Source organism: Capricornis sumatraensis, chromosome 7, assembly GCF_032405125.1.
Source record: "Capricornis sumatraensis isolate serow.1 chromosome 7, serow.2, whole genome shotgun sequence".
Taxonomy (NCBI): domain Eukaryota; kingdom Metazoa; phylum Chordata; class Mammalia; order Artiodactyla; family Bovidae; genus Capricornis; species Capricornis sumatraensis.
Genome location: NC_091075.1, coordinates 88549744 through 88575814, shown reverse-complemented (window position 1 = coordinate 88575814; position 26071 = coordinate 88549744). Strand labels below are relative to the sequence as shown.

General features: G+C 35.9%; 1 protein-coding gene across 2 annotated transcripts in view; it reads left to right on the top strand.

Annotated features, from left to right (window-relative positions):
• JCHAIN (joining chain of multimeric IgA and IgM) overlaps nt 1–26071 on the top strand; it is a 37468-nt gene that overhangs the window by 4755 nt on the left and 6642 nt on the right. Inside the window, exon 1 of one of the 2 annotated variants that reach the window (XM_068975445.1) lies at nt 22974–23082. The exons of the other annotated variant lie outside the window; for it this stretch is intronic. Within the exon in view, the coding sequence (XP_068831546.1) occupies nt 23019–23082 (64 nt within the window). The 5' untranslated portion in view covers nt 22974–23018. Of the gene's footprint in view, nt 1–22973; nt 23083–26071 lie in introns of those variants that run through there. 2 annotated transcript variants of the gene reach the window in all.

The window sequence follows — 26071 nt, the reverse complement described above, 5'->3', positions numbered from 1 at the left end:
AAAATGACTACACAGCTCTAACTTATAAAGTCCTTTAAAAAATTCCCAGAATCTATAGACTCAAGTTCATATTCCTATGACCTGACTCCTGCATACATCTTAAACTTCTTGCCATGCTGTCACTGCTACCGTGTGTGGCATAGCCTTGCATGTGTATATACTATGTGTGCTGCTGCTGCTGCTGCTAAGTCGCTTCAGTCGTGTCCGACTCTGTGCGACCCCATAGACGGCAGCCCATCAGGCTCCCCCGTCCCTGGGATTCTCCAGGCAAGAACACTGGAGTGGGTTGCCATTTCCTTCTCCAATGCATGAAAGTGAAAAGTGAAAGGGAAGTCGCTCAGTCATGTCCGACCCTTAGCGACCCCATGGACTGCAGCCCACCAGGCTCCTCCGCCCATGGGATTTTCTAGTAGGGATTTACTACGAGTAATATATGTAAATATTAGGCTAAGCTAAAACCCTTATTGTATAGCAAATGAGGGCTGACTAAAAACGGTTTATATGGATTGCGTTTCAAAAACCTTTATCATCAGAGCTGTACTTATCATTTTATCAGTATTTAATATAAAAATAATTGTATGTATGAGATTCCTCATTAATCTGGTGCAGGCTATGATCTTTCTTGCCGTCTTTCCTTTATTATACATGTTGTTTTTTTCTGTGCTTTCTAGAGAAGTCTTACTCATCATCTAAGACAAATGTCTTTTTTTTTTTTTTTGCTGTGCCATGTGGGATCTTAGTTGCCTGATAGGGATGGAACTTGTGTCCCCTGCAGTAGAAGCACATAATCTTAACCACTGGATCCCCAGGGAAGTCCAAGATTGACTTTAAATGTCACCTGAAAAGCCTTTCCTGCCTCCTCAGGCAGGATGAAGAACTTTTGCTTTCTCATTTCCATGCTTCATATCTTTATTTATACTCACTGCTTTCCCTCCATTAAGTGTATGAGCTATGTTAAGTCTGGATCAAGTTGTTACTTTTTAAATCTTTAAAATCTAGGTCAGTATTTGAGAAATATGTTTCTAAATACAATGTCAGCATACAAAATAGTAGCCTTTAACATGGAAGCAACCTAGATGTCCATCAGCAGATGGATGGATAAGAAAGCTGTGGTACATATACACAATGGAGTATTACTCAGCCATTAAAAAGAATACATTTGAATCAGTTCTAGTGAGGTGGATGAAACTGGAGGCAATTATACAGAGTGAAGTAAGCCAGAAAGAAAAACACCAATACAGTATACTAACACATATATATGGAATTTAGAAAGATGGTAATGATAACCCTGTATGCAAGATAGCAAAAGAGACACAGATGTATAGAACAGACTTTTGGACTCTGTGGGAGAGGGAGAGGGTGGGATGATTTGGTAGAATGGCATTGAAACATGTATACTATCATGTAAGAAACAAATCGCCAATCTAGGTTCGATACAGGATGCTTGGGGCTGGTGCATGGGGATGACCCAGAGAGATGATATGGGGAGGGTGGTGGGAGGGGGATTCAGGATTGGGAACTCGTGTATACCCGTGGCGGATTCATGTCAATGTATGGCAAAACCAATACAGTATTGTAAAGTAAAAAATAAAAAATAAAGAGCACACAAAAAAATAAAATAAAATAAGGAAAAAAAATTTAAAAATTAAAAAAAAACCAACAGTGACTTACAGTGTCTTTTGAACTGCTCTGGTCATCAGCACAGGTTTTTTTTTTTTTTTAAGTAGCATTTAGAAAATAAAATATTTGATATATCCCTTTTGTGAACTTAAGCTAATAATCCAACACATATTTATTTTTTATCCCAGTGTCACAGACTAAATTATGGTGACTAAATTTGTCAAAGAAGTAGTTTTTTTTTTTTAATGCTCAGAATAGTAGTAATAGTAAAACTAATTGATATGAGGGTAATAATGGGAAAATGTATTCTTGGTAATTTAATACACTCACAGAAACTCCTTGAACTATTTTTTGAGCACAAAAAAAGAAGGATTATTTTTAGGTATAAGAAAGAAAATAGAAAAGGTGAAGCATAGTTGTCATCTGTTTTCATTTCTGTGGGAAACCACTTACTCTGAAACCAGTAGGTTATAAATTCTTTTTGCAACTAAGGTCTGTATCTATTTAAAGACACAGAAATCCTAAAAGTGATTTGGGAGTAAAATATAGAACTTACCCTGAAATATGAACTAAACATATGAACTCTGCTAATTCTTTAATTAAAAATGACTAGGTTTGGTAGTTTTAATTACAAAATGAAGACTGTAATGAAATTGTGACACTGCTTTTCCATACAAATTCTAATCCTCTGCAGTTATTTTCTAAACATTATTTTAATCCCTTTTTATTTTTTCTTGTCATGAGGAATCTTGTAGATACAATTATATATATAATTATATATATATACACACAAAAAATACATATATACACAGAACTATTGATTCAATGATACTTACAGCTTTGATGTTGAAGGTCTTTTGAAACACAATTCATGTAATTTTTTTTCTCTTTAGTTTACCCTCATTCTCGAAAGTGTAAAGCCCTAGCTCTTAAGTCATGGTGTGCCTTTATCTGACCCCAATTCTTATTTTTCTAGCTGCTGTCCTACTACTTTCATTAAAGAACTTTACATTCTAATCAAACTGATATGCATTGTTCTTTTTTGCTTTTTGAGATTTCTTTCCCTTGGCCTTTGCTTATGCTGCCCCACCTCTCAATTCTTAGATGACCTACAAGGCCCAGCTAAAATCATATCTTCTCAGGCTGTATTCTCTGATACACTTCCTTCCATTGGCATCTAGTAGCCCTCTAAATGTTTGTTAGGAATTTTTTTTAATTGAGTATAATTGATTTACCTTATTGTGTTAGTTTCATGTATTCAGCAAAGTGATTCAGTTTTTTTTCAGTTATTATATGTTAGTACAAGGTACTGAACATAATTCCCTGTACCATACAGTAAATCCTTATTGCTTATCTGTTTTATTTATAGTCATTTGTGTCTGTTAATCCCATACTCCTCTAATTTGTCCCTTTCTCCCTCTCCCCTTTGGTAACCATAAGTTTGCTTTCTATGTCTGTCAGTCTGTTTCTGAATTGTATATAGATTCATTTATTTTATTTTTCAGATTCCACATACAACTGATATCATATAGTATTTGTATTTCACTGTCTCACTCACTTAACTATGTGTAACACTCTCTAGCTCCATTCATGTTGCTGCAAATGGCACTATTCCATTCCTTTTTATGGCTGAGTAATATTCCACTCTCTCTCTCTCTCTCTCTGTGTGAAAATGTATATATACACATACTCCAAGGCTTTCCTGGTGGCTCAGAAGATAAAAGAATCTGCCTGCAATGCAGGAGACCTGAGTTCCATCTCTGGGTTGGGAAGATCTCCTGGAGAAGGGAATGGCTACCCACTCCAGTATTCTTGCCTGGAAGATTCCATGGACAGAGGAGCATGGTGGGCTGCAGTCTCTGGGACTGCAAAAAGTTGGACACAACTGAGTGGACAGACACAGCTAAGCAGACTAACACAATGCATGTCTGTCATATCTTCCCAAGTCAGTTGTCTGTCGATGGGCATTTGGGTTGTTTCCATGTCTTGGCTATTGTAAATAGTGCTGGTATGAACACTGAGGTGTGTGTATCTTTTTTTTTTTTTAATGTGTATTTTTGAATTAGAGTGTTCATGTTTTCTGTATGAACATATGCCCAGGAGTGTGATTGCTGGATCATAAGATACCTCTATTTTTAGTTTTTTTTTAGGAACCTCCATACCATTTTCTTTGGTGGTTACACCAATTTGCATCGTCACGTATAGTGTAAGAGGGTTCTCTTTTCTCCACACCTTCTCCAGCATTTATTATTTGTAGACTTTTTGATGATAGTCATTCTGGTGTGAGGTAACATCTGATTGTGCTTTTGATTCCCATTTCTCTAATAATTAGCAATATTGAAAATCCTTTCATATATCTGTTGGCCATATATCTTTGAAAAAAATGTCTATTTAGGTCCTATTTGGGGATTTTAAAGTATTTTCTCCCTTGTGTTAAGACTTTATATACTTATGGTTCTCCCAGATATATCACCATGCATCTCTGTCACTTTTATAATATCTAGTATAGTTACATACACATACTAGGTACCAATAAATAGCTAATCAAATACAGAGTTAAATTGAGTTCTGTTAAATTTCAGTAAAGTATTAGAAGTTAATAAAAATAACTTAAGAATTTGAGTTGAAAAATGTGACATTGATCTGTATCTTTTTGATATTAAGAGATAAACAGACTTTATGCTAGGATCAAGGGGAACCATTGGAAGGTTTTAAACAGGGTAAGACTAGAGAATTGATGGGAAAAGGTAAGATTATAGAGATTAGTATGACGCTGCTACAGTCATCTAGGTGATTAATTTTAGTGTCTAAACTAGGACCTGGAAATAAAGATATAAAAAATACACAGTTTAACAGCTATTTAAGAGATGGTTTTATAGGACTTAGTGTCTGATTAAGAATGAGGGGGTGAGGAGTTATAGTAACTCACAGATTTTCTTGTACAGTTGAGTGGATAATGGTACCCTCCACTAAGATAGAAAAGTCAGCAGGAAAGAGGTTAGCAGGGGCCAGTAAACAAGGGAAAATAAGTTTTGGACATGCTGCATTTGAGATTGTCTGTGAAGAGGTTTAAGTGTCTAATCTCTTCTGGACAGTACGACATATGCTTTTGAAGCTTGGGAAAAAAATATGAACTAGAGCAAGAGATTTCGGTGTCTTCAACATGAACAAATACTAAAGACAACAGTACATCTGAATAAAGCTTCTGTGTGTGCTCAGCTCACATTTTTATCATGCCCCAAAGTTTTAATCCCTGTCTGGACCTGGATTCTCCACTTGGTATTGTCAGTAACATTGAATATTTGGAGTGATACTAATTATGTATCAGGTACTCTGCAAAGCATTTTAAGTATATTATCTTATTGAATTCTTATAATATATCTATGATAAGGGTGCCATTAGTATCCTCTTTTCACAGATGCAGCTCAGAGATGTGAAGTAATTTGCTTGAGATTGTCTAACTGGTAGTTAAACCCAAGCCTGTCTCATTGTGAAGTTAGTTTTCATGACTATTTTATTATACTGTCTCTTAGTCTACATTTTATCTCAGTGAAAAACTTATAGAGTCTAGACACATGTATTTCTGTTTCAATATATCCTGAAAATACTTGAACCCTCAGATTTATAGACTAAGATTACTCAGAGATATGGTATCAATTTCAACCTATACAATGGCAGAAAAATGGGAAAATCAGGAGGCATCAGCCATATTATATCTCTATTTTGGGGCCTGGGAAAGCATGTTTAGTAGATACATTCATAGTACTAGGAAATATGGTCAAATTATAATTAGAGGATATCATTCAGAGATTGATCTATTTTTCATTATTTTGTGGTAGGTTTATTCTGTTTTTGTCTTCTGTGATTTTGGTAAAATTGTTTATTTACTGTAGATTGCTTTATTTCAGTTTATTTTTGTTTCTACTAATTGCCATATCAGAGTACTACTTCACATTGTGATTACTAACTACTGCAATTAATGTTTTATTATACTATATTTAAAATAAAAATGAACTCATCATTTATTTTTCATATAACTATAAATCACTGATAATATTGTGTTGTTATATTTGGAAACTTGTTTCATGTTGCTTAAGAACAGAATTGAATGAAGATATTTAATAATCAAATGTTATATAATTATCTGTACAAAGTCATTACTCTACAAGCATATCTTATAATAATGCTAAATTTACATCCATGTAAACTATTTTAATTTTGCTCAGCATACAGCACTGTACTAGGTGCTTAAGGGTAGGTATGTTGAATCGTATATAATATATGGTCTCTGGACTCATACTGCCGTATTGAACTTTCATTTCCTCCAATAGTTACGTTTTCTCTCAGCTCCAAATTGCTGGCATTTTATTTTTTCCTAGACCATCAGTCAGTCAGTTCAGTCACTCAGTTGTGTCCGACTCTTTGCTTCCCTGTCCATCATCAACTCCTGGAGCTTACTCAAACTTATGTCCATCAAGTCGGTGATGCCATCCAACCATCTCATCCTCTGTCATTCCCTTCTCCTCCAGCCTTCAATCTCTCCCAGTGTCAGGGTCTTTTCCAATGAGTCATTCTTCATATCAGGTGGCCAAAGTATTGGAGTTTCAGCTTCAGTATCAGTCCTACCAATGAATATTCAGGACTGATTTCCTTTAGGAAGGACTGGTTGGATCTCCTTGCAGTCCAAGGGACTCTCAAGAGTCTTCTCCAACACCACAGTTCAGAAGCATTAACTCTTCGGCACTCAGCTGTCTTTATAGTCCCAACTCTCACATCTGTAGATGACTACTGGAAAAACCATAGCTTTGACTAGATGGACCTTTGCTGGCAAAGTAATGTCTCTGATTTTTAATATGCTGTCTAGGTTGGTCATGGTTTTTCTTCCAAGGAGCAAGCATCTTTTAATTTATGGCTGCAGTCACCATCTGCAGTGATTTTGGAGCCCCCCAAAATAAAGTCAGCCACTGTTTCCATTGTTTCTGCATTTATTTGCCATGAAATGATGGGAGTGGCTGCCATGATCTTCATTTTCTGAAAAGCCAACTTTTTCACTCTCCTCTTTCACTTTCATCAGGAGGCTCTTTAGTTCTTTGCTTTCTGCCATCAGGTGGTGTCATCTGCATATCTAAGGTTATTGATATTTCTCCCGGCAGTCTTGATTCCAGTTTGTGCTTCATCCAGCCTGGCATTTTGCATGATGTACTCTGCATGTAAGTTAAATAAGCAGGGTGATAATACACAGCCTTGGTGTACTCCTTTCCCGATTTGGAACCAGTCTGTTGTTCCATGTCCAGTTCTAACTGTTGCTTCTTGACCTGCATACAGATTTTTCAGGAGGCAGGTCAGGTAGTCTGGTATTCCCATCTCTTAAGAATTTTCCACGGTTTGTTGTGATCCACATAGTCAAAGGCTTTGGCATAGTCAATAAAGCAGAAATATATGTTTTTCTGGACCTCTCTTGCTTTTGTGATGATCCAGCAGAGGTTGGCAATTTGATCTCTGGTTCCTCTGCCTTTTGTAGAACCAACTTGAACATCTGGAAGTTCACAGTTCACATACTGTTGAAGCCTGGCTTGGAGAATTTTGACCATTCCTAGACCATAGTCCTCCCTTTTTTGTCTGACTTCTGCTCATCTTTCAATCTCAGCATAGATAGAACTTCCTCTGGGAAGCTTTCCTTGACTCTTCCTACCTCTCTCTCAACATCTGTGCTCCTGTAGCACTTTGTACTTGACATCATGTAAACTTGTTTGATCAATGGTCCTACCTATTTTGTTCACTTGTATCCCTACCATGTAGAGTAGATGCCAAAAGATACTTGTTGAGAGAAAAAATAAATGAATGAACTATCATTTGAATTAGGGGCCAGGTAGGCAGCATTGGGCTTCCCTGGTGGCTCAGATGGTAAAGTGTCTGCCTGCAATGTGGGAAACCCAGGTTTGATCCCTGCATCAGGAAGATCCCCTGGAGAAGGAAATGGCAACCCACTCCAGTACTCTTGCCTGGAAAATTCCGTGGATGGAGAAGCCTGGTAGGCTATAGTTCATGGGGTTACAAAGAGTTGGATACTACTAAGCTACTTCACTTTCTTCTTTCTTTCTTAGGCAACATTAGCCTTGCAGACCACATATGCATATTTGCTATAATGGCAACTCAATCGCAGTGTCATGGAGAGAAAATAAATCTAAATTTTATTTTAAAAATTTAAAATATGTGGTTCTTTCCAATTATATGAGAAATTATGAGCCAAAACAATAGCTATATTAATTTCCTATTTGTACTGTAATAAATGTTGGTGCTATAAAAATGTTATTTAGGAAATAATTATTGCACACCTTTTGGATGAAAGCAACTTATTTGAAACTCTGAGAGAGATTCAAAAGAATTATATAATAGTCTTGAAAGACTATTTAAATCAGACATTAAAAAATTTTTTTTGACTAGATATTCCTCATCATGAATTTATGCTTTCTCCTTGTTATTGAGGGAAACACACTTAGTACAGCATTTACATATGATGTAAAACCTCTGAATAGAAGAGCTAGAATATGAAAAAATTCATTTTCTCAAACATTTTCCTAACTGAGCCTCTATAGTTCCTTTTGGTGCTTTCTTATATCCTTTTATGGGGATCCAATTGCTACCCCTCTTTATTAACCCTCTTTGCATCTAGAAGTGTTAATTTAGTATGAGATAAATTGTACACAAATGAAGAAGAGTGATAACAATGCAAAGTAACATGCCAATTTGTGTAAAATGATAAAAAATTTATTAGCAATGAAGAAACAGTAGTGGAGTGAACAGAATGGGATGACATTAAGCAGGGAAGACTTATAAAATTAGTTTTAAAGATTTTAAAATTTTCTACAAAGATTGACAGGAAGAAAATCTAAATTTTTGGTGAGGAAAAACAGAGTGAAAAAAGATTCTGAAAGAGGAATTAGCAAATCATATATAGGGAAAAGGAAAGCAGACATATTTGACTAGATCAGAGGCCCCCCGTGAAAATAAATTAGACTTTCCTTAAAGCAGTGAGGGACCAGACCACTGGAGTTAATGGATTAGAAGGAGCATATTGTTTGAGGGGTTTCCTGGAAACCCTGTTTATTATTGCATCTCTAAAATTATCATGAAATCTAAACCATTTTTTTCAAATGACTTTTTGGAGTTAGGCTGTTTGTAAATCAGGACCAGGCCAGAAGGTAGTGTGGTGAGGAGGAAGTGTTCTGTATTTGGTCAAATATCTGACATGTAGTATCCCAAATAGCAGTTCTGTGAAAAGCAACTGCAGGTGCGAGTTTATTTTAAAACAGACCACATCACAGGTGCAATTTTCTTTACAAACATTTAACCACAAACCACCACCCTAAAAGTCTATGTGGAATGATTGGGAAAAAAATTTTGTTTGTTTTAATTTTTAAGAGTTGAGGATGAAATTTCTTACTTATATTTTGAATTCTTTTAAATTTAGTTTTTGCCTCTGATATCTAAAATGTAAATTTTTCATATGCTGTGATTGGACAAAGATCACAATATTTGAAGAAATTCTGTATGCAAGAACCAAAAAAATGTCAATTAGAAGAAATTTCTCCATATAGTTGTAAAAAAAATACTATTGATGACTTTTGGTTTTGTGGGAAGTGAAAGAGACTGGAAGTTAAGAGGCTTAATGCTCCACCACCATTAGCTTTAGAATGACTAAGATTGATTCAGAAATTCAAAATAGATTCTAAACCTGTACAATTCAAGTAGGAAAAAGTTACTCATGTAAGGAAGTGTATGATGTTGTTACTATGGTTCTCTCCTTCACTTTGCTATGGCTCCGGGGGCCTTTTTTCTGCTATTTGTCCTGTGCAGCCCAAGCTCTTTTCTGTCCTAGGCCTTTTGCCTGCTGTTCCTTTCTTCTTGGAGTAGTGTGTGTCTGAGTCTGTGGAAGGCAGAATAAGGTCTCCTTAAAAATGTGCATGCCCTAATCCCTAGCACTTGTGAATCTGTTACCTATTATGTAGCATGTGTGCTGTGCTCAGTCACTTCAGTGGCGTCTGAAGCTTTGTGACCCTGTGGACTGTAGCCTGCCAGGCTCCTCTGTCCTTGGAATTCTCCAGGCAAGAATACTGGAGTGGGTTGCCACGCCCTCCTCCAGGGGATCTTCCCAACCCAGAAACTGAATCTGCCTCTCTTGCCTCTCCTGCATTGGCAGGTGGATTCTTTACCACTAGAGCCTCATGGAAAGCCCATTACATAGCAAAGGGGCTTCCCTGGTGGTTCAGGCAAGCGGATTCTTTACCACTAGCACCACATGGGAAGCCTATTACATAGCAAAAGAGACTTACAAACGTGATTAAAAGTATGGGCCTTACAATGGGGAGACTATCCTCAGTTATCTGGGATGGGCCCAAGGTAATCACAGGAAGCCCCTAAAAGCAGAGAACTTCCCCTAGCTGGAAGCAGGAAGGATATGGGCAAAGCAGAGGTCAGAGACGTTTTGAAGCACGAGAAGGAGTTGACCCGCTGTTGCTAACTTTGAAGATCCAGGGGACCACTCGTCAGGGAGTGCTGTCAGCATCTAGAAGCTGTGAACAACCTCAGGCTGACAGCAGGCAAGGTTCTGGGGACTTGAGCTCTAAAAGTGCAAAGGACTGAATTCAGCCAACAACCTGAATGAATTTGGCAGTAGATTCTCTACCAGCACCTCAAGTTAAGAGTTGGGCTGGCTGACCCATAATAGGTTTCCACATTGTGAAACCAGAGCAGAGGAGTTAGCTTACCCAGACTTCTGACTTACAGAACTGTGAGATCATTCGTGTGTGTGTTTTTTTTTATTTGTGTTTTTTAAGCCACTCAATTTGTGATAAGTTGTTAATAGCAGCATAGAAAATTAGTACAGGCTCCTTCTCACTTGTTCCTGTTTCAGCCTAGATGTGACCTCTTCAAGAGAGCCCTTTCCAGAGTGTCTCTTCTAAAGCAGGCTACCTCAGCCCTCCACCAGGTGCTGTCACACTACCGTTGTCCTTCAGTATCCATGGGGGGTTAGTTCCAGAACCCCTTGGGGATACCAAAATCTGCAGATGCTCAAGTCCCTTATGTAAAATGGGACTTATATAAAATGAGTCTGTGAATTGCAGATGTGGAACCTGTGGATATGGGCTGTACTTTGGTTATCTGCTTCACTGCATTTATCACAAGCTGTGATTATTTTATTTATTTTCCTTAGCTGTCTTCTCCACTACAGTATAATCCCTGGAAGGCAGGGCCATGTCAGCTATATTTTAACACCAAGGATGCAGCATACTGGATACATATTACATTGGCCACATACATTTTTAAAAAAAATTGTTTTTGGTGTATAGGCATGCCTTGTTTTATCATATTTTGCTTTGTAGTGTTTTATTGTGTTTTCTACAAATTAAAGGTTTGTGGCCACCCTGCACTGAGAAAATCTATTGGTGTCATTTTTCCAATGTTTATTCATTTTATGTCTTTGTGTTACGTTTTGTTAATTCTCTCAATATTTCAGACTCTCCACCAGTAAAAAGATTACAATTTGCTGAAGGCTCAAATGCTGGTTAGTACTTTTTTTTTTTAAGCAATAAAGTACTATTAAAAAAATTTTTTATTTTGGCTGCACCATGCAGCATGTGGGATCTTAGTTCCCTGATCAGAGATCAAGCCTGCATTCCCTGCCTGCAGTAGAAGCTCAGAGTCTTAACCACTGGACTGCCAGGAAGTCCCTAAAGTACTTTTAAATTAACGTTAGTACTTTTTTAAAAGACGTAATGCTATTGAACACTTAATAGACTAAATGATAGTGTAAACATAACTTATATTTATTGGGAAACCAAGGCATTCATGTGACTTACATTTTTGCTGTGGTCTGGGACCAAAGCTGCAATGTCTCTGAAGCATGCCTATAATAGGAAATGAAGTAATTCCAGTGCAGTAGTAGAGAATTTGTGACAAACTATAATATATCAACATGATGGAATATTTCATAACTACTTCAAAGGTTAACATGTATTCTATATCAAATTTTTGGAAATTGGTATATGAAATCGTCAAGTGACAAAGAGGTACACAAAATAGTTTGCACAAATGTTTGGTCATATAAAAGTGAGTTCATGTAAGCTTTTAAAAATTAGAAGTTAATTTTGGAAATAAAGTTTAGTATTCTTAATTCTGTCCTTAATTCTAAGTATTTGCTTAACCTCACATTAAGCAAAATGTGAAGCCATTATTTAATTCTTAATCTGCAAAGTAGATCCAGCATTAAGATTCTGAAAGGGAAGAGATGAGCATGCACTGTTTGGAGTGATAATTGGTCTTTCTTTGGCAGTGAAAATATTTTAAATTTAATAGGAATATATAAGTTTTCAAGGATAATATAAAAAACACACAGATACTACTACTTATTCAAGAAGTAAAGCATTGCAAATACAATTGTGGTTGCTTGTTTACTTCTTGCCATTAATAAGCATATCTTTAAAATTTTGTTGATAACGATTCTCAATAAGTTACAGTTGCTTTTGTAGAAGTGCTCTGCAGGTGTTCTGGGAAGTCGAGAACAACCCAGCTTGAAAGGCTTTCACCTTCCATGGGAGAAACAGACGACAGTGGATCAAGGGCTTTAGCTTGCATTTGTCATAGAAAAACTCCCTCTTTAATCTTTGTGAGTAACTTTATATACAATGAATTTATGAAATCTTGAGTGACTATGGGATGTTTTGGGACTTCTCAGATGTTTAAAATTAAGGTGACAACAATTATATATTTATTATTTATAAATACACAAAGAATTTTCCACTTTTGAATGCTTTATTCTGCTTTGCTTCTCTTAGAGATAATTTTTGTAGTCACAGTTAGTGGTTCTTGGATCTTTCCTTCAGTGATAATAGGATCTTCCCTCAGTTTATTTTCCTATGTTGATTCAAAAGTTACTTTGGTATTGTCTAGTGTCTCAAAGGTAAAGAAGGTAGATATACAATATATAGAGAGAAGGTATAACGACTGTGTTGCTGATAACTATAACATATTTTAGAAGTTATGTTTTTGGAGGTGATTGGGCAGTACTGTTCATAACCAAGACTTGTTCTTCAAGTTCAAGGACAAATGGGAACAATGAATTGTTACACTGAATGCAGAATTCAATCCTTTAAAAGGAAAATCAAGAGAGTTCAGCCACTTCTTGGGTTTAAAGCCAAGAAGCCTATTAAAAAATACCATCATCCTTTTAAATGTTTAACTGGAAAAATGCCAGGATATCAAGGCTCCTTTTATGTTATGGAAGACTTTCAAGGAGAAAATATTAAAGTTAGAGGCAAAGGAGAGAGAGATTACTTATGGTAAGTATTCATGCTGTCCTTGCGCTTCCCAGGTGGCACAAGTAGTAAAGAATCTGCCTGCCAGTGCAGGAGATTCAAGAGATGTGGGTTTGATCCCTGGGTCAGGAAGGTCCCTTGGAGGAGGAAATGGCAACCCACTCCAGTATTCTTGCCTGAAAAATTCCATGGACAGAGAAGCCTGGTGGGCTAGAGTCCATGGTGTCACAGAGTCAGACATGACCGAACGATTGAGCACTATGTTATCCTTATGGATGAAATGGAGAATTATAGTTCGTGTGATAGTATGGTATAACTTGATGGTATGAGTTAACTTGAAATTAACTACTATACCCAAAATGTGTTTATTAATGGATTCTTGTAAGCTTGGAAGTGGGACTTTAGGTGTAAGCCATAGAAATTTTTTTAGCAGTATGCCATTGTACATTTTTATTAATGACTTAAATGAGGATTCTGATGGTGTATGTATCAAGTTTCTAGATGCTGTGAAGCTGAGAGAAATAATAGATGTGCTAGGTTTCAAAACCTGGATGCAAGAAGATTCTAGTTGGTTGTAATGTTGGTTTGAGTTTAGTAAGAGAAAACTTAGGGACTAGTGCTAAATCTCATACCCAAATCCCAACTGTTTAAATGTGAAGAAGTCATTACTTTACAGAAACACTGAAAACACTTTTTTAAAAGATTTTAGTTGATTGTACTGGTTAATAGAAGCCAATAGTGTAACATAGTTGTCAAGAAAGAGATACTATAATCTTAAGTAGCACTTATTGAAAAATGTTATAGTCCTTCTATGTTTTGTACTTGGTCAAATAACACTTGGACAATTGTATACGTTTCTGGAAATCACAATTTAAAAGTGATATTACAATAGAGTCTATCCTAAAAGAGACTAATAGTAGGGGGAGACTTAAAATTAGACACAGTTTTCAACACCTTATGAAGATATTCTCCATTCATCCTTTGTTCAGTTAATATATTTTAGGCATTTGTGCTTAGTTCTTGGAAGTGAGCAAGACAATGCAGTTCTCAAGGAGCTTTTATTCCAATGAGGAGGAGACAGATGCTAAGTAAACTAAATAAGATTTTGAACAATGATAAATTCTATGAAGAAAATAGAGTAATATGACAGTGACTAGTAATTAGGATGATTAGCAATCAGGGAGATTCTCTCTAAGGCAATGACATTTGACTTGAGACTTGACTGGTAATGAGGGGCCAAACATGCAAGGATATGGCAAGTGTTTACTGCAGAGAGACCAGAGTACAAAGGTCCTGACCAGGAGTGACTGGAGGGTGATGGGTAGAAGGGAGAGTTATGGGCAATCGAGGGAGATAATGAGTTTGAATTTATTCTAACTGTAATTAGAAGCCAGTAAAGGGTTTTAAGTCATATATATCTCATTTACCTTTTTAAAAGGTCACTGCTCAGTGGACAATGAGTTATGGCGGTAAGACAATGTAGAGAAAAGTTTCGGGCTATAAATAGTTTAATGAGTTATAAACACGAAATCACTTTTTTCTCCCAATCATTGCTTCCAGTTACCATAATTAAATTTTCTTTGCCTTACAAGGTTTTAAGAAGATTCAATAAATTTGATCATTTTCTATTATTAAATGTGTAGTTAGTCTGCTGTGAAACTAAAACAGCTCTAAAATGCAGTCTATTAAAAAAAGTTTGTGCATGCATGCTCAGTCACTTTATTATGTCTGACTCTTTGTGACCCTTTGGATTCTAGCCTGCCAAGCTCTGCTGTCCACAGGATTTTTCAGGCAAGAATTCTAGAGTGGGTTGCCATTTCCTTCTTCAGGGGATCTTCCCAACCAAAGGATTGAACCCATGTCTCCTGCATTTCCTGTACTGCAGGCAGATTCTTTACAGGTAAACCATTGGGTTAAGTCTAAAAACTTACATCTCATACTTTATAGAAATCCATATTTTTTACAAGAGGATGTTAGTTGGCTGTACAATTATTAGAAGCCAATAGTGTAACATAGCTGCTGAAAAAGGATACTATAATTTTAAGTAGAATTTATTGAAAAATATTATAGGCCTGTTGTTCAGTCACTAAGTTGTTGTCTAACTCTTTGCAACCCCATGCACTACAGCTTGCCGTGCTTCCCTGTCCTTCACTATCTCCTGGAGTTTGCTCAAATTCTTGTCCGTTGAGTCAGTGATGCCATCCAACCATCTCATCCTCTGTCATCCCCTTCTTCTCCTGCCTTCAGGCTTTCCCAGCATCAGGATCTTTCCCACTGAGTCAGCTCTTTGCATCAGGTGGCTAAAGTATTGGAGCTTCAGCATCAGTCTTTCCAATGAAAATTTAGGGTTGATTTCCTTTAGGATTGACTGGCTTGATCTCCTTGCTGTCCAAGGGACTCTCAAGAGTCTTCTCTAGCCCCACAATTCAGTTCCTTGATGCTCAGCCTTCTTTATGATCCAACTCTCATATTTGTATATGACTGCTGGAAAAACCATAGCTTTGACTAGATGGACTTTTGTTGGCAAAATGATATCTGTCTCTGCTTTTTAGTCTAGGTTCGTCATAGCTTTCTTTCCAAGGAGCAAGCATCTTTTAATTTCATGGCTGCAGTCACCATTTGTAGTGATTTTGGAGCCCCAAAGAATAAAATTTGTCACTGCTTCCACTTTTTTCCTTTCTGTTTGCCATGAAGTGATAGGGCTGGATGCCATGATCTTAGTTTTTTGAATGTTGAGTTTCAAGCCAGCTTTTCCACCCTCCTCTTTCACCCTCGTCAAGAAACTCTTTAGTTCCTCTTCACTTTTTTCCATTAGAGTGCCATTATCTGCATATTTGAGGTTGTTGATATTTCTCCCAGCAGTCTTGATTGATTCCAGCTTGTGATTCATCCAGGCTGGCATTTTGCATGATTTTAAATAAGCATAGAAGTTAAATAAGCAGGGTGACTGTATACAGCCTTGATGTACTCCTTTCTCAATTTGGAACCAGTCTAGTGTTCCATGTCCGGTTCTAACTATTGCTTCTTGACCTGCATACAAGTTTCTCAGGAGACAGGACTCTGAGGTAATAGGCTGGTCCTCTATCTCTTTAAGAATTTTCCAGTTTGTTGTGATCCACAGTCAAAGGCTTTAGTCAGTGAAGCAAAAGTAGATGTTTTTCTGGACCTCCCTTGCTCTCTCCATGATCCAATGAATGTTGGCAATTTGATCTCTGGTTTATCTGCCTTTTCCAAACCCAGCTTGTACAGCTGAAAGTTCTTGGTTCACATACTGCTGAAGCCTAATTTGAAGGATTTTTAGCATAACCTTGCTAGCATGTGAAATGAGCACAACTGTATGATAGTATGAACATTCTTTGACATTTCCTTTCTTTGGGATTGGAATGAAAACTGACCTTTTCCAGTCCTGTGGTCACTGCTGAGTTTTCCAAATTTGCTGTTATTGAGTTCAGCCTTTTAACAGCACCATCTTCTAGGATTATAAATAGCTCAGCTGAAATTCTATCATCTTCACTAGCTTTGTTTGTAGTAATGCTTCCGAAGGCTCACTTGACCTCACAGTCTAGGATGTCCTGCTGTAGGTGAGTGACCATGTTTTCTCAGAACCCTTCAATATGACCTATCTGCCTTGATTAGCCCTGTGGTATGGCATGGCTCATAGCTTCATTGAGTTATGCAAGTTCTTTCACCATGGCAAGTCTATAGTCCATGAAGGGGGTTATAGGCCTGCTTTTTTGTTAATTTCAAGTCTTTGACATCTAATTCAAACAAAATGGAATAGTAGAGACCAGATTTATCCTCCTGCTTGGAACAGCTGACAAAATCTATGAAAGTGATTTTTAAGACATTGGCCATTAGGCCACAAAGGATAGTGATCTCTGAGAAATAGAAAACAGATGAGGAGACCTTTGCAATTGCCCCAGCTTGCTTTCTTGAGAGAATTTCTAGACCATGGCTTCATTGGTGAAATCTGCCTAACATAGGGAAAATATTGCTAATTCTATAAACCCTTCCAGAAAATTGAGAGGAGGAAATACTTCTAAACTTATTCTGTTGGGCCAGCATTATCCTGATAAAACCAGGCAAAGACATTATAAGAAAAGAACATTTCAGACTAATATCCATTATGAACATAAAAATGGAAATTCTAAGCAAAATGTTAGTGAGTTGAGCTCATCAGTTTATAAGAAGGATATTACATCATAATTAAGAGGGTTTTATACCAAGAATGCAAGTTTAGTTTAAACTGTCAAAATCAGTGCAGTTTACCATACTAACAAACTAAAAAACGAAAATCATATGGTCATCCAACAGAGAAAAAGCACTTGAAAAAAATACATTATACGTTTCTGATAAAGAAGAAAAGTCTCAGCAAACTGGGAACAGAAAGGAACTTCATCACCTTGGTAAAGGGCATTCAAGGAAAGCCTAACATCATACTTAATGTAGCAACAGCTCATTCACATTTGTTTTAAAGCTGCATTCACAGGCAGTTTTAAAAATAGACATTTAGGTTGCTTCCAGTTTTAGGCTATTACAAGTAAAACACTTTTCCCAAGTGTCTTCTGCCTCCTCCTCCAAGTCCGAAAAACTCTAGATATATATTCTTTTCTTCCTTCTGGCTTCACTGAGAAATAATTGGCATATAATGTTGTGTAAGCTTAATATATTTATCACATTTCTTTATCTATTTGTCTGTGTGTGGACACTTAGATCATTTCCATGTCTTGGCTATTATGAATAATGCTTCAGTGGACACGGGTGTGTAGATGTCTTTGAGATCATTGTTCAATTTCCTTTGGATATATACCCAGAAGTAGGCTTACTAGATCAAATGAGGGTTTTCCTTTTCTTCACATCCTTACCAGCATTTGTATCTCTTATCTTTTTGATAATAGCCATATTTAGCAGTTATGAGGTGATCTCTCATGGTTTTGATTTACATTTCCCAGGTGATTAGCAATCTTGAGCACCTTTTCATGTACTTGTTGGACATTTATATGCCTTCTTTAGAGAAATGTGTATTTAAATCTTCTGCCCATTTAAAAATCATATTTTTTTTGCCATTTAGTTGTATGAGTTCCTTCTTTATTTTATATATATTAACGTTTTATCAAATACATGGTTTGTAAATATTTCTTCCCATTCATTAAGTTGCATTTTCATTTTGCTAATTGTTTCTTTTGCTGTGCAGAAACTCTTTAGTTTGATGGTCCATGTTTGTTTTTTTCTTTTTTTGCTTGTGCTTTTGGTGTAATATCCAAAATACTATTGCCAAGAACAATTATAAGGAGTTCTTTTCTGTATGTTTTATTCTAGGAGTTTTAAGGTTTAAGTCTTACATTTAAGTCCTTAATCCATTTAAAATTAATTTTATGAATGGTTTAATACAACGGGTCCAGTTTCATTATTTTGCATATGAGTACCCAGTTTTCCCAACACTATTTATTGAAGAGACTAGTGTTTCTCCATTGAGACTTACTGTCTCTTTTGTCAAATATTAGTTGACCATATACATATGGATTTATTTCTGGGTTCTCCCTTCTGTTCCAGTAGTCTGTGTTTCTTTTCATGCCAGTGCCCTACTGTTTTGATTACTCCTATAGATTTGTTGGATATTTTCATGCATACTGTATAAGGGTCATGTAACAGAAGCCCATATCAGTTTCCATGTTCCTACATGCCTGCAATCCCAAGGGGATGTGTCAGACTCTCCCAGGAGTGTTTTCCTTAAATTTCATTGCAGTCAATAGCCCCAAGTTCAGTTTGCATTTTCTTCAACCCAGCAAGTAGTGACCAACATAGTGCTGGTGATAATGGTTATGATGATGATAATAATCACTAGTACCTATATAGCACTAAAAAGCAGAGACATTTACTTTGCTGACAAAGGTCCATCTAGTCAAAGCTATGGTTTTTCCTGTAGTCATGTATGAATGTGAGAATTGGATCATAAAGAAAGCTGAGTGCTGAAGAATTGATGCTTTTGAACTGTGGTGTTGGAGAAGACTCTTGAGAGTCTCTTGGACTGCAAGGAGATCCAACCAGTCGATCATAAAGGAAATCAGTCCTGAATATTCATTGGAAGGACTGATGCTGAAGCTGAAATTCCAATACTTTGGCCACCTGATGTGAAGAACTGACTCATTTGAAAAGACCCTGATGCTGGGAAAGATTGAAGGCAGGAGGAGAGGGGATGACAGAGGATGAGATGGTTGGATGGCATCACTGACTTGATGGACATGAGTTTGAGTAAGCTCTGGGAGTTGGTGATGGACAGGGAAGCCTGGTGTGCTGCAGTCCATGGGGTTGCAAAGAGTTGGACATGACTGAGTGACTGAACTGAACTGAACTGATATAGCACTTAGCAGATGCCAAGATCTGACTTCTTTATATGTGGCAGTATATGTTAAGTCTCACAACAATTCTGTGAAATATGTGTTATGAATTATTATTGTCCCCATTTTATAGAGAGAGGAAATGAAACATAGAAGTTGAGCAATTTGACCAAGGGTTGCCTCGTGTCACGCAACTACTAAGTGGTGGATTGTGTGGTGAACCCAAGCAGTTAGACTCAGAAGCTTTTCTCTGAATTGTTATATGTATTGTTTCTCAATTTCCCCTTCTTGCAGGGTCCCTGATTTCATTATTTTCTTGATCCTCTCCCTCACTTTACTTTGGGGAGAAAAGAAAACCTTATCCTGCCCTCTCTCAAAAGTAAAAGGAGGAAAGTCTCTTACCACAAACCATGCTATTTCCATAAGCTTTTTTGATAGCATTCCTCTTTTCCCTCCAAAGTTCTCTAAGGACTGGAGGAGGTAGCTGGGAGTACTGGGGGCAGTGATAGCAGTAAGTTGAGTTCTGTTGCTTCTTGTTAAGTCTTGGAGGAAGTATCTAACTCCCTCTAGAATTTAAGGTACTTTACCCTTTTAGCTGTGAGCCCTCATTGCCAATTCTGGGGCAAAGGGAAAAAAATAACTTTTTATTACAAGGCTATTTTAATACTTTTAGGAAACAGGATGGAGGTTTGAACTAGGGTGGCAGTGAAAACGGAGAGAATTAGATAAATTTGGGATGTATTTTGGAAATAAAACCAAGTAAGACATGGTGGCAAATTGAATGTGAGGGAGAAGAACAGAAACTAATTAAAGAAGAGGATTTTGTCTTGAGCAACCTAGATGGAGGTGGGAGATGGAGGTGCTATTTACAGAGACGAGGAAGAGCAGAGACAGAAAGGCTTCCCTGGTAGCTCAGAGGTTAAAGCGTCTGCCTGCACAGAAAGAGATGGGAGTGGAAGTGTGAGGGTGGCTTGGTCATCAAGAGTACTGTTTTGCCTGGTGAAGTTTTAGATACCTGTTAGACTGCCCAGTGAAGAAAATTGGATACAGGAGTTTGCAGCACAGTGGGCAAGATAAAGTCTACAGTCACACATCTGAAGATCACAGCATGTCATATTCAAAGCCATGGGGTAAGATAAAATCAGTTAAGGAGAGGATAAGAGAAAAGAGAAGGCTGAGGATCAACCTTAAGATTCAAAGGAAAATTCAGCAAGATCCTGAACAGGAGTTGTCAATGAGATAGTAAGACAACAAGAAGTGTGTATTTTCTGTCTCAAGAGAATCAAGTGTTTCTTCACGATATGAGTATCCTAAATATAAAAAGCTATGAACAGAGGAAGTGAAGCCTTGACCTTTTTCAGATGGTTTTCTAAACTCAGCCTGTCTGCTGTATAGGAAATTGAAACAAAACTTCAGCTGGCTGAGAGAAGGTGGGACTAAATTACCATAATATCTCTTTCATTCAAATGAATCTATCACTGAAAATCTTACTGTAAGAATTTTATATATAAATGTGGAAAAATAAACCATTTTTGGTGAAAAATTGAGAACATTGAGCCAAGCTCCCAATTATTTAACTTACTTGAATGAGGCTGTTTACATTTTTTCAGTGGGAAGAACAAAACCAGAGATGAAGTAGTTTAAAAATTAAACCAGACCTACTGAAAAGGTTATGAGACAATTCACCTGTAAAACATAGATACAGATAAATAGAAGCCTCAGCTAAGTGATTTTCAATGTAAGCCCATTTGTTACAAAGAAAACACCTTTATTAACTTCTTGCTCTTCCATAGTTAATGCTGCTAGTTGCTCTCCTCCTCCACAGGCTTCTTAGTCTACCAATTTTCAAATTTTAGTGTACCTCCAAATCAGCTGGAAGGCTTTTTAAAAATACACATTTCAAGGCCACATCTCCGAAAGTTCTGGTTGGGTGTAGCCAGAAAGTATGTATTTTGACTAATACTTCAAGTGATCCTATACCACACTTGACAGAACACTTGTCCTGACCCTAGATTACATGTGTAACTCTTGACTGGTGGCAAAAGTGCTACTTGGCACTGTCCACACTTTTAAAAAATAATTTCTTATAGATGCATGGTTTATATAATAGAATTACAAAGCTATAAGTTTGAAAGAATAAAAATATTAAATACAGAGTGCCTCTTTAGCTTAGTAATTATATGTCAATATTTGCTCTTATAAAAAATATGTTTCTGGTCGGGGAGGGGAGGGTTTAATTTGTCTCCAGGGATTTATCCAACTTCCTTTGGGAAGGCAGTCTACCTGAGTTTATTTTTCAAGGAAATAATGGCTTAAAAACGTATCCAGCTAACTTCTATTTACTGTGTATTTTTTTGTGTGTGTTATAATAAATCAATTATTTAGATGCCAGCACAATTATCAACCACTTAAGACTTTTAAGTGGTTGATAGTTATTTTGACATCCTGACCATGCACTAAAATAATGAGCTTTCATATGTTTCTTTTTCTAACAGATATAATTATTCATATGAATTTGGTATATTTTTCTTAACCCTGAATAGTTTCTAAGTCTTATGCAGGTAGAAACTAAGATGAGAGTAAGGTTTGACAGTACAATAATATTGTGTACTCTAGTGCTTGGCACTTTGTTCGTTCTAGTCATTTAGTACGTGTTAATTAAAGGAGTACAGTTGTGTGCTAGCTTTTAATAGCATTCATTCTGCTAGTTTTTTACTTCTAGCTCTTAAACCCACTTGCCTACTTCTGGCCCTGAAGTATTTCTTTAGTAACTCTCAAAATTCTAGGAGATCCTTAAAAAATCAGAGAGCTGAAAATCAAAAGTAACATAGATTTGATATTGTATATAAACATAACCAGCATGTTCTTGGAACCGACCCTGCCCAAGAGGCATTATTCTAGGCTGTTGGGGTAGGAGGTAGGGAGATGCCCTATATGAAAGATCACAGTTTTTTTTTTTTCAACATTAATTAATGAAAAAAATTATAAGAAATACTGCAGTGATTCAGTTTTCTGTTGAGACATCTCAAATGAGCATTGTTTCATGGGTTTACAATTCTGAAAGGTATGATTGGGTAAGCAAATACAGGGTCTGCTTTAATACTGTCAAATTGAAACATGCAACAGATATCCAGCATCCAACAGTTTCTAACTGCCAGTTTGAATTTGTGAAATAACTGAAAGTAATGAGATAATGTATATATTATAGATATAATCTGTAAGTTATATGTTAAACCTGATAGTTCTGTTAAGTAAGGACTGAAAGAAAAAGTTGACATAAAATACAATTGGAACCTTAAAGGGCTTTAATTATTTCCTTTTCCTTCTCTCTGCTTCATTAATTTTTCCAGGTACAACAAACACCATATTATATATCATTTGAATATGTTATTATCTAGGTAATAACGTTGAGAATCCCTGTTTGAACATTCTTAATGGGCTCATGCTTTGAAATGATTAATCTTTTGATTTAATTATATAGAATAAATGTAAAATAAAAAGTGATTGCACCCAGAACATGGCTTTGGGGGATATTTTGGAAGAAACTACATAAATCTGAGCCATAATATCTTTCCAGTGCAGCATTTAAATTACAGAGTTCAACCGCAGTTGTGATCTTAGTTTGTTAGCTGCCTGGAGTGTTATTTTAAGAAAGCAGAAGCCCCATCATTTGCACACTCCTTATAGATCACACACCTTAACCCTGACTTCTTAGCTCCAGTTTTTCAAAAGAAGTGAAGTCAAGATGAAGAATTGTTTGCTTTTTGGGGGAGTCCTGGCCATTTTTGTTAAGGCTGTTCTTGTGACAGGTATGTGGTATTTTGAGCATGAACCCAGATAAAAGGAAAAATAGAATACAGATCTGTTCTTCAGATTAAACATTTATGTTTGTGTTTTGGTTGGACAGCTAGCTGGCTATGTTCTTCTAACATGTCTTAATCTTTGTATGGGCAGTGGTCTTTAACATGGACAAGACTCACTAATTCTTTTCATTCTTTTTTCTCTTATATGTCTGCCTATTAAAACCTAGAAAATAAGAAAATAGATAATTTTTAGATAAGTATAGATAGTTATACTATACAAATACCCATATTGAATCTTGAAAATCAGAATTCTCTCCTTGAGTGTCTCAAATTAATAGTCTGGAGAAATGAAGTAATAATTGTTGTAAATACAGTATAGAGTGCATTGGGATTTTATTTCCCCAAAGAGGCTGGTATTAGTTCTAACAACTTTCCTGGATCCAAGCCTACAAATTTACTATGACCCTTTAACAATGTTTAATGTTGTATAAATTTCCTGGAACTTGATGACTGAACTTCAGTTATCTCGTTTATTAACTTTTCAAACTTTTGTAGAAAATGGATTATTTTCTGAATATAAAAGTATAGTTTTAATAATTTTCATCTAGAAAGGTATGTGAATTAGAAATGATATAACTTGATATATGTTATTTTAAGACTTACTGAGTTTATTCCTTTTTTGTTTTGAGCTTATTTTTCTTTCAGAACAGTATGATGTAATTAACAATAGTAATTTTACATATACTTTTCACTAATTTAGTATTAAAAATAAAAGATAGCAGTAGTAAACCATGTATAATATATGTACCTATATATAAAAATACATGTGTTTATGAACATATTTATATACCTATAAACATATACATGGAACATATATAGCCATTTATATATAAAAGATCTGTAACTTATTGAGCACATACTATAGTTTAGACATTATGCTAACTGCTTTACATATTATATTCCATTTAATTCTCACAGTAACCACTCGAGGGTAAGTACTATCATTATTTCTGACATATCCTTGAGCCCATTTAAGTTTAAAGAGGTGAAGTAACTTAGCTCAGGTCACACAACAAGCAATGTGGTAGGTGGAACTCAGGCCATCTGACACCATAGCCCACACTCCTATCTAGTCTCCTATTCTGCCTGTATAAGAGAATCACCTTTTTGGTAAACTCATTACATTCATAACTAGTATGTGTTAAGTCTATTTTCTTACTTGAACTGAATTAAGTTGCTTAACAAATACTTATTGAGCCACCTCTTCTGTCTCAGGTGCTCTTGGAATAAAGTAAGGCATAGTCTATAATAACAGGTATATTAGGAAAAATATTTCCTGTTGATGAAACAGAAGTTAGACTCTTAAAAGTCTTGGTGAATTAAATGTATTTTTAAATTTTCCTGGTAGGTATATTAGGCTACCTAGTATTCTTATATAATAACAGTAGAGATACTTTCCCACTAGGTTTCTGGCAAGAAAATATAATATGTGCCATAAACAAAACATATGTATTTTCTATTTGAGACTTAATAGTCATCACATACTCAACTCCACCTATATTTTTGGTCAGGTATTGCCTGCTTATTTGTATTTTAATGAGAAAAGCATTTAAAAGTCACTAATACAGGAGTAGGGAAGAGGACACCTTTTAAATCACCTTACTCTTTTCCAAAAATTAAAAATTATATCATTATCTTACATTGGCTTCATAATGGTTTTTCTCCAATACCGTAAGACTTTTATCAGAAGATTTATCAAGGACTTATGAATAAGGACATAATAATGCATTATAAAGTACTTAAAACAATTATAAGTACAATAACAATGATCTTAAATTGTTTTTGTAATGACTGTATCATTAAGACTGAAATACTGCAGTTAGGTCCTTTCTGCTCTGAGATCAGGAATAATTAGATGTCCAGTTACAATTTATTTCCTTATCATTTAACCTGTATAACTTGAATTAATGTGCTAAGTCTTTTTTTTAAATTGAGATTTGATGGAAGGAAATTTTAAAGGTCACTTAACTAAAATTATAGGAATAAAAAAGATATTTAACATCATTATTATTGTTTAATTATCACTGTCAAATAAAGCTATTTATTGTTACTTCCTCAAATATCTGTTAGTTGATCTAAGTACAGATAATAAGAAATTTTGTTAATTCGTTGCAGCACTTACCAACATTTTATCTAGTATTCATATTGGACAGTAAATGTTGACATTTACAGTTATGGCTTTAATAGTTATTTGTGTATTCGCTCATTTGTTGTTTTTTTCTGTACACATCCATATTATATTAAATAGAACTTGTACCTAACAACATATTCTAGACTGTTTTAGCAAGTTTATAGCACTTTATGTCTATAGATACTATATCTTTAAAAATAAGTCTTATAAGAAATATTAATAAATATTGCACTTAATGGATTAAATCATTATGCCATGATAACCTGATTGTTATTATGAAAAGAAAGAATATAATTAAGTTTAGGGAAATTTTAATGGAGAATTTTAAAGTCTTACAAAATAAGGTTATCTTGGGGAAAATGTTCATGTTCTTAGCATAGGGAAAAAAAGTATGAATGGGTGTTTAGGAAGGGTGTTTTTATTATAAAAAACTGGTTTATTTGTTCACTTTTGAATAAATTTCTCTAGTCTGAGAGAAATTTAGTCTAGATGTATGTTTTCTCTCTCATTTTGGCGTTTGGCACTAATTTTTTTTACAAAGCTCTATCATTCAGAGGGTTGTGCCTCCATTAAAAGCATTTGGTTAAAACCAGAATTCTTTCAGTTCCAGGTTCCCATAGACTGGTCCAAGGAAAAATGAGAAAATTCCTTTTGGAGTTCATTTGTATTTCCTTCACTATGCTGTACGATTCCACTTAGCTACTTTAGGTTGCTGCTGCTACTAAGTCGCTTCAGTCATGTCCAACTCTGTGTGACCCCATAGACGGAAGCCTACCAGGCTCCCCCGTCCCTGGGATTCTCCAG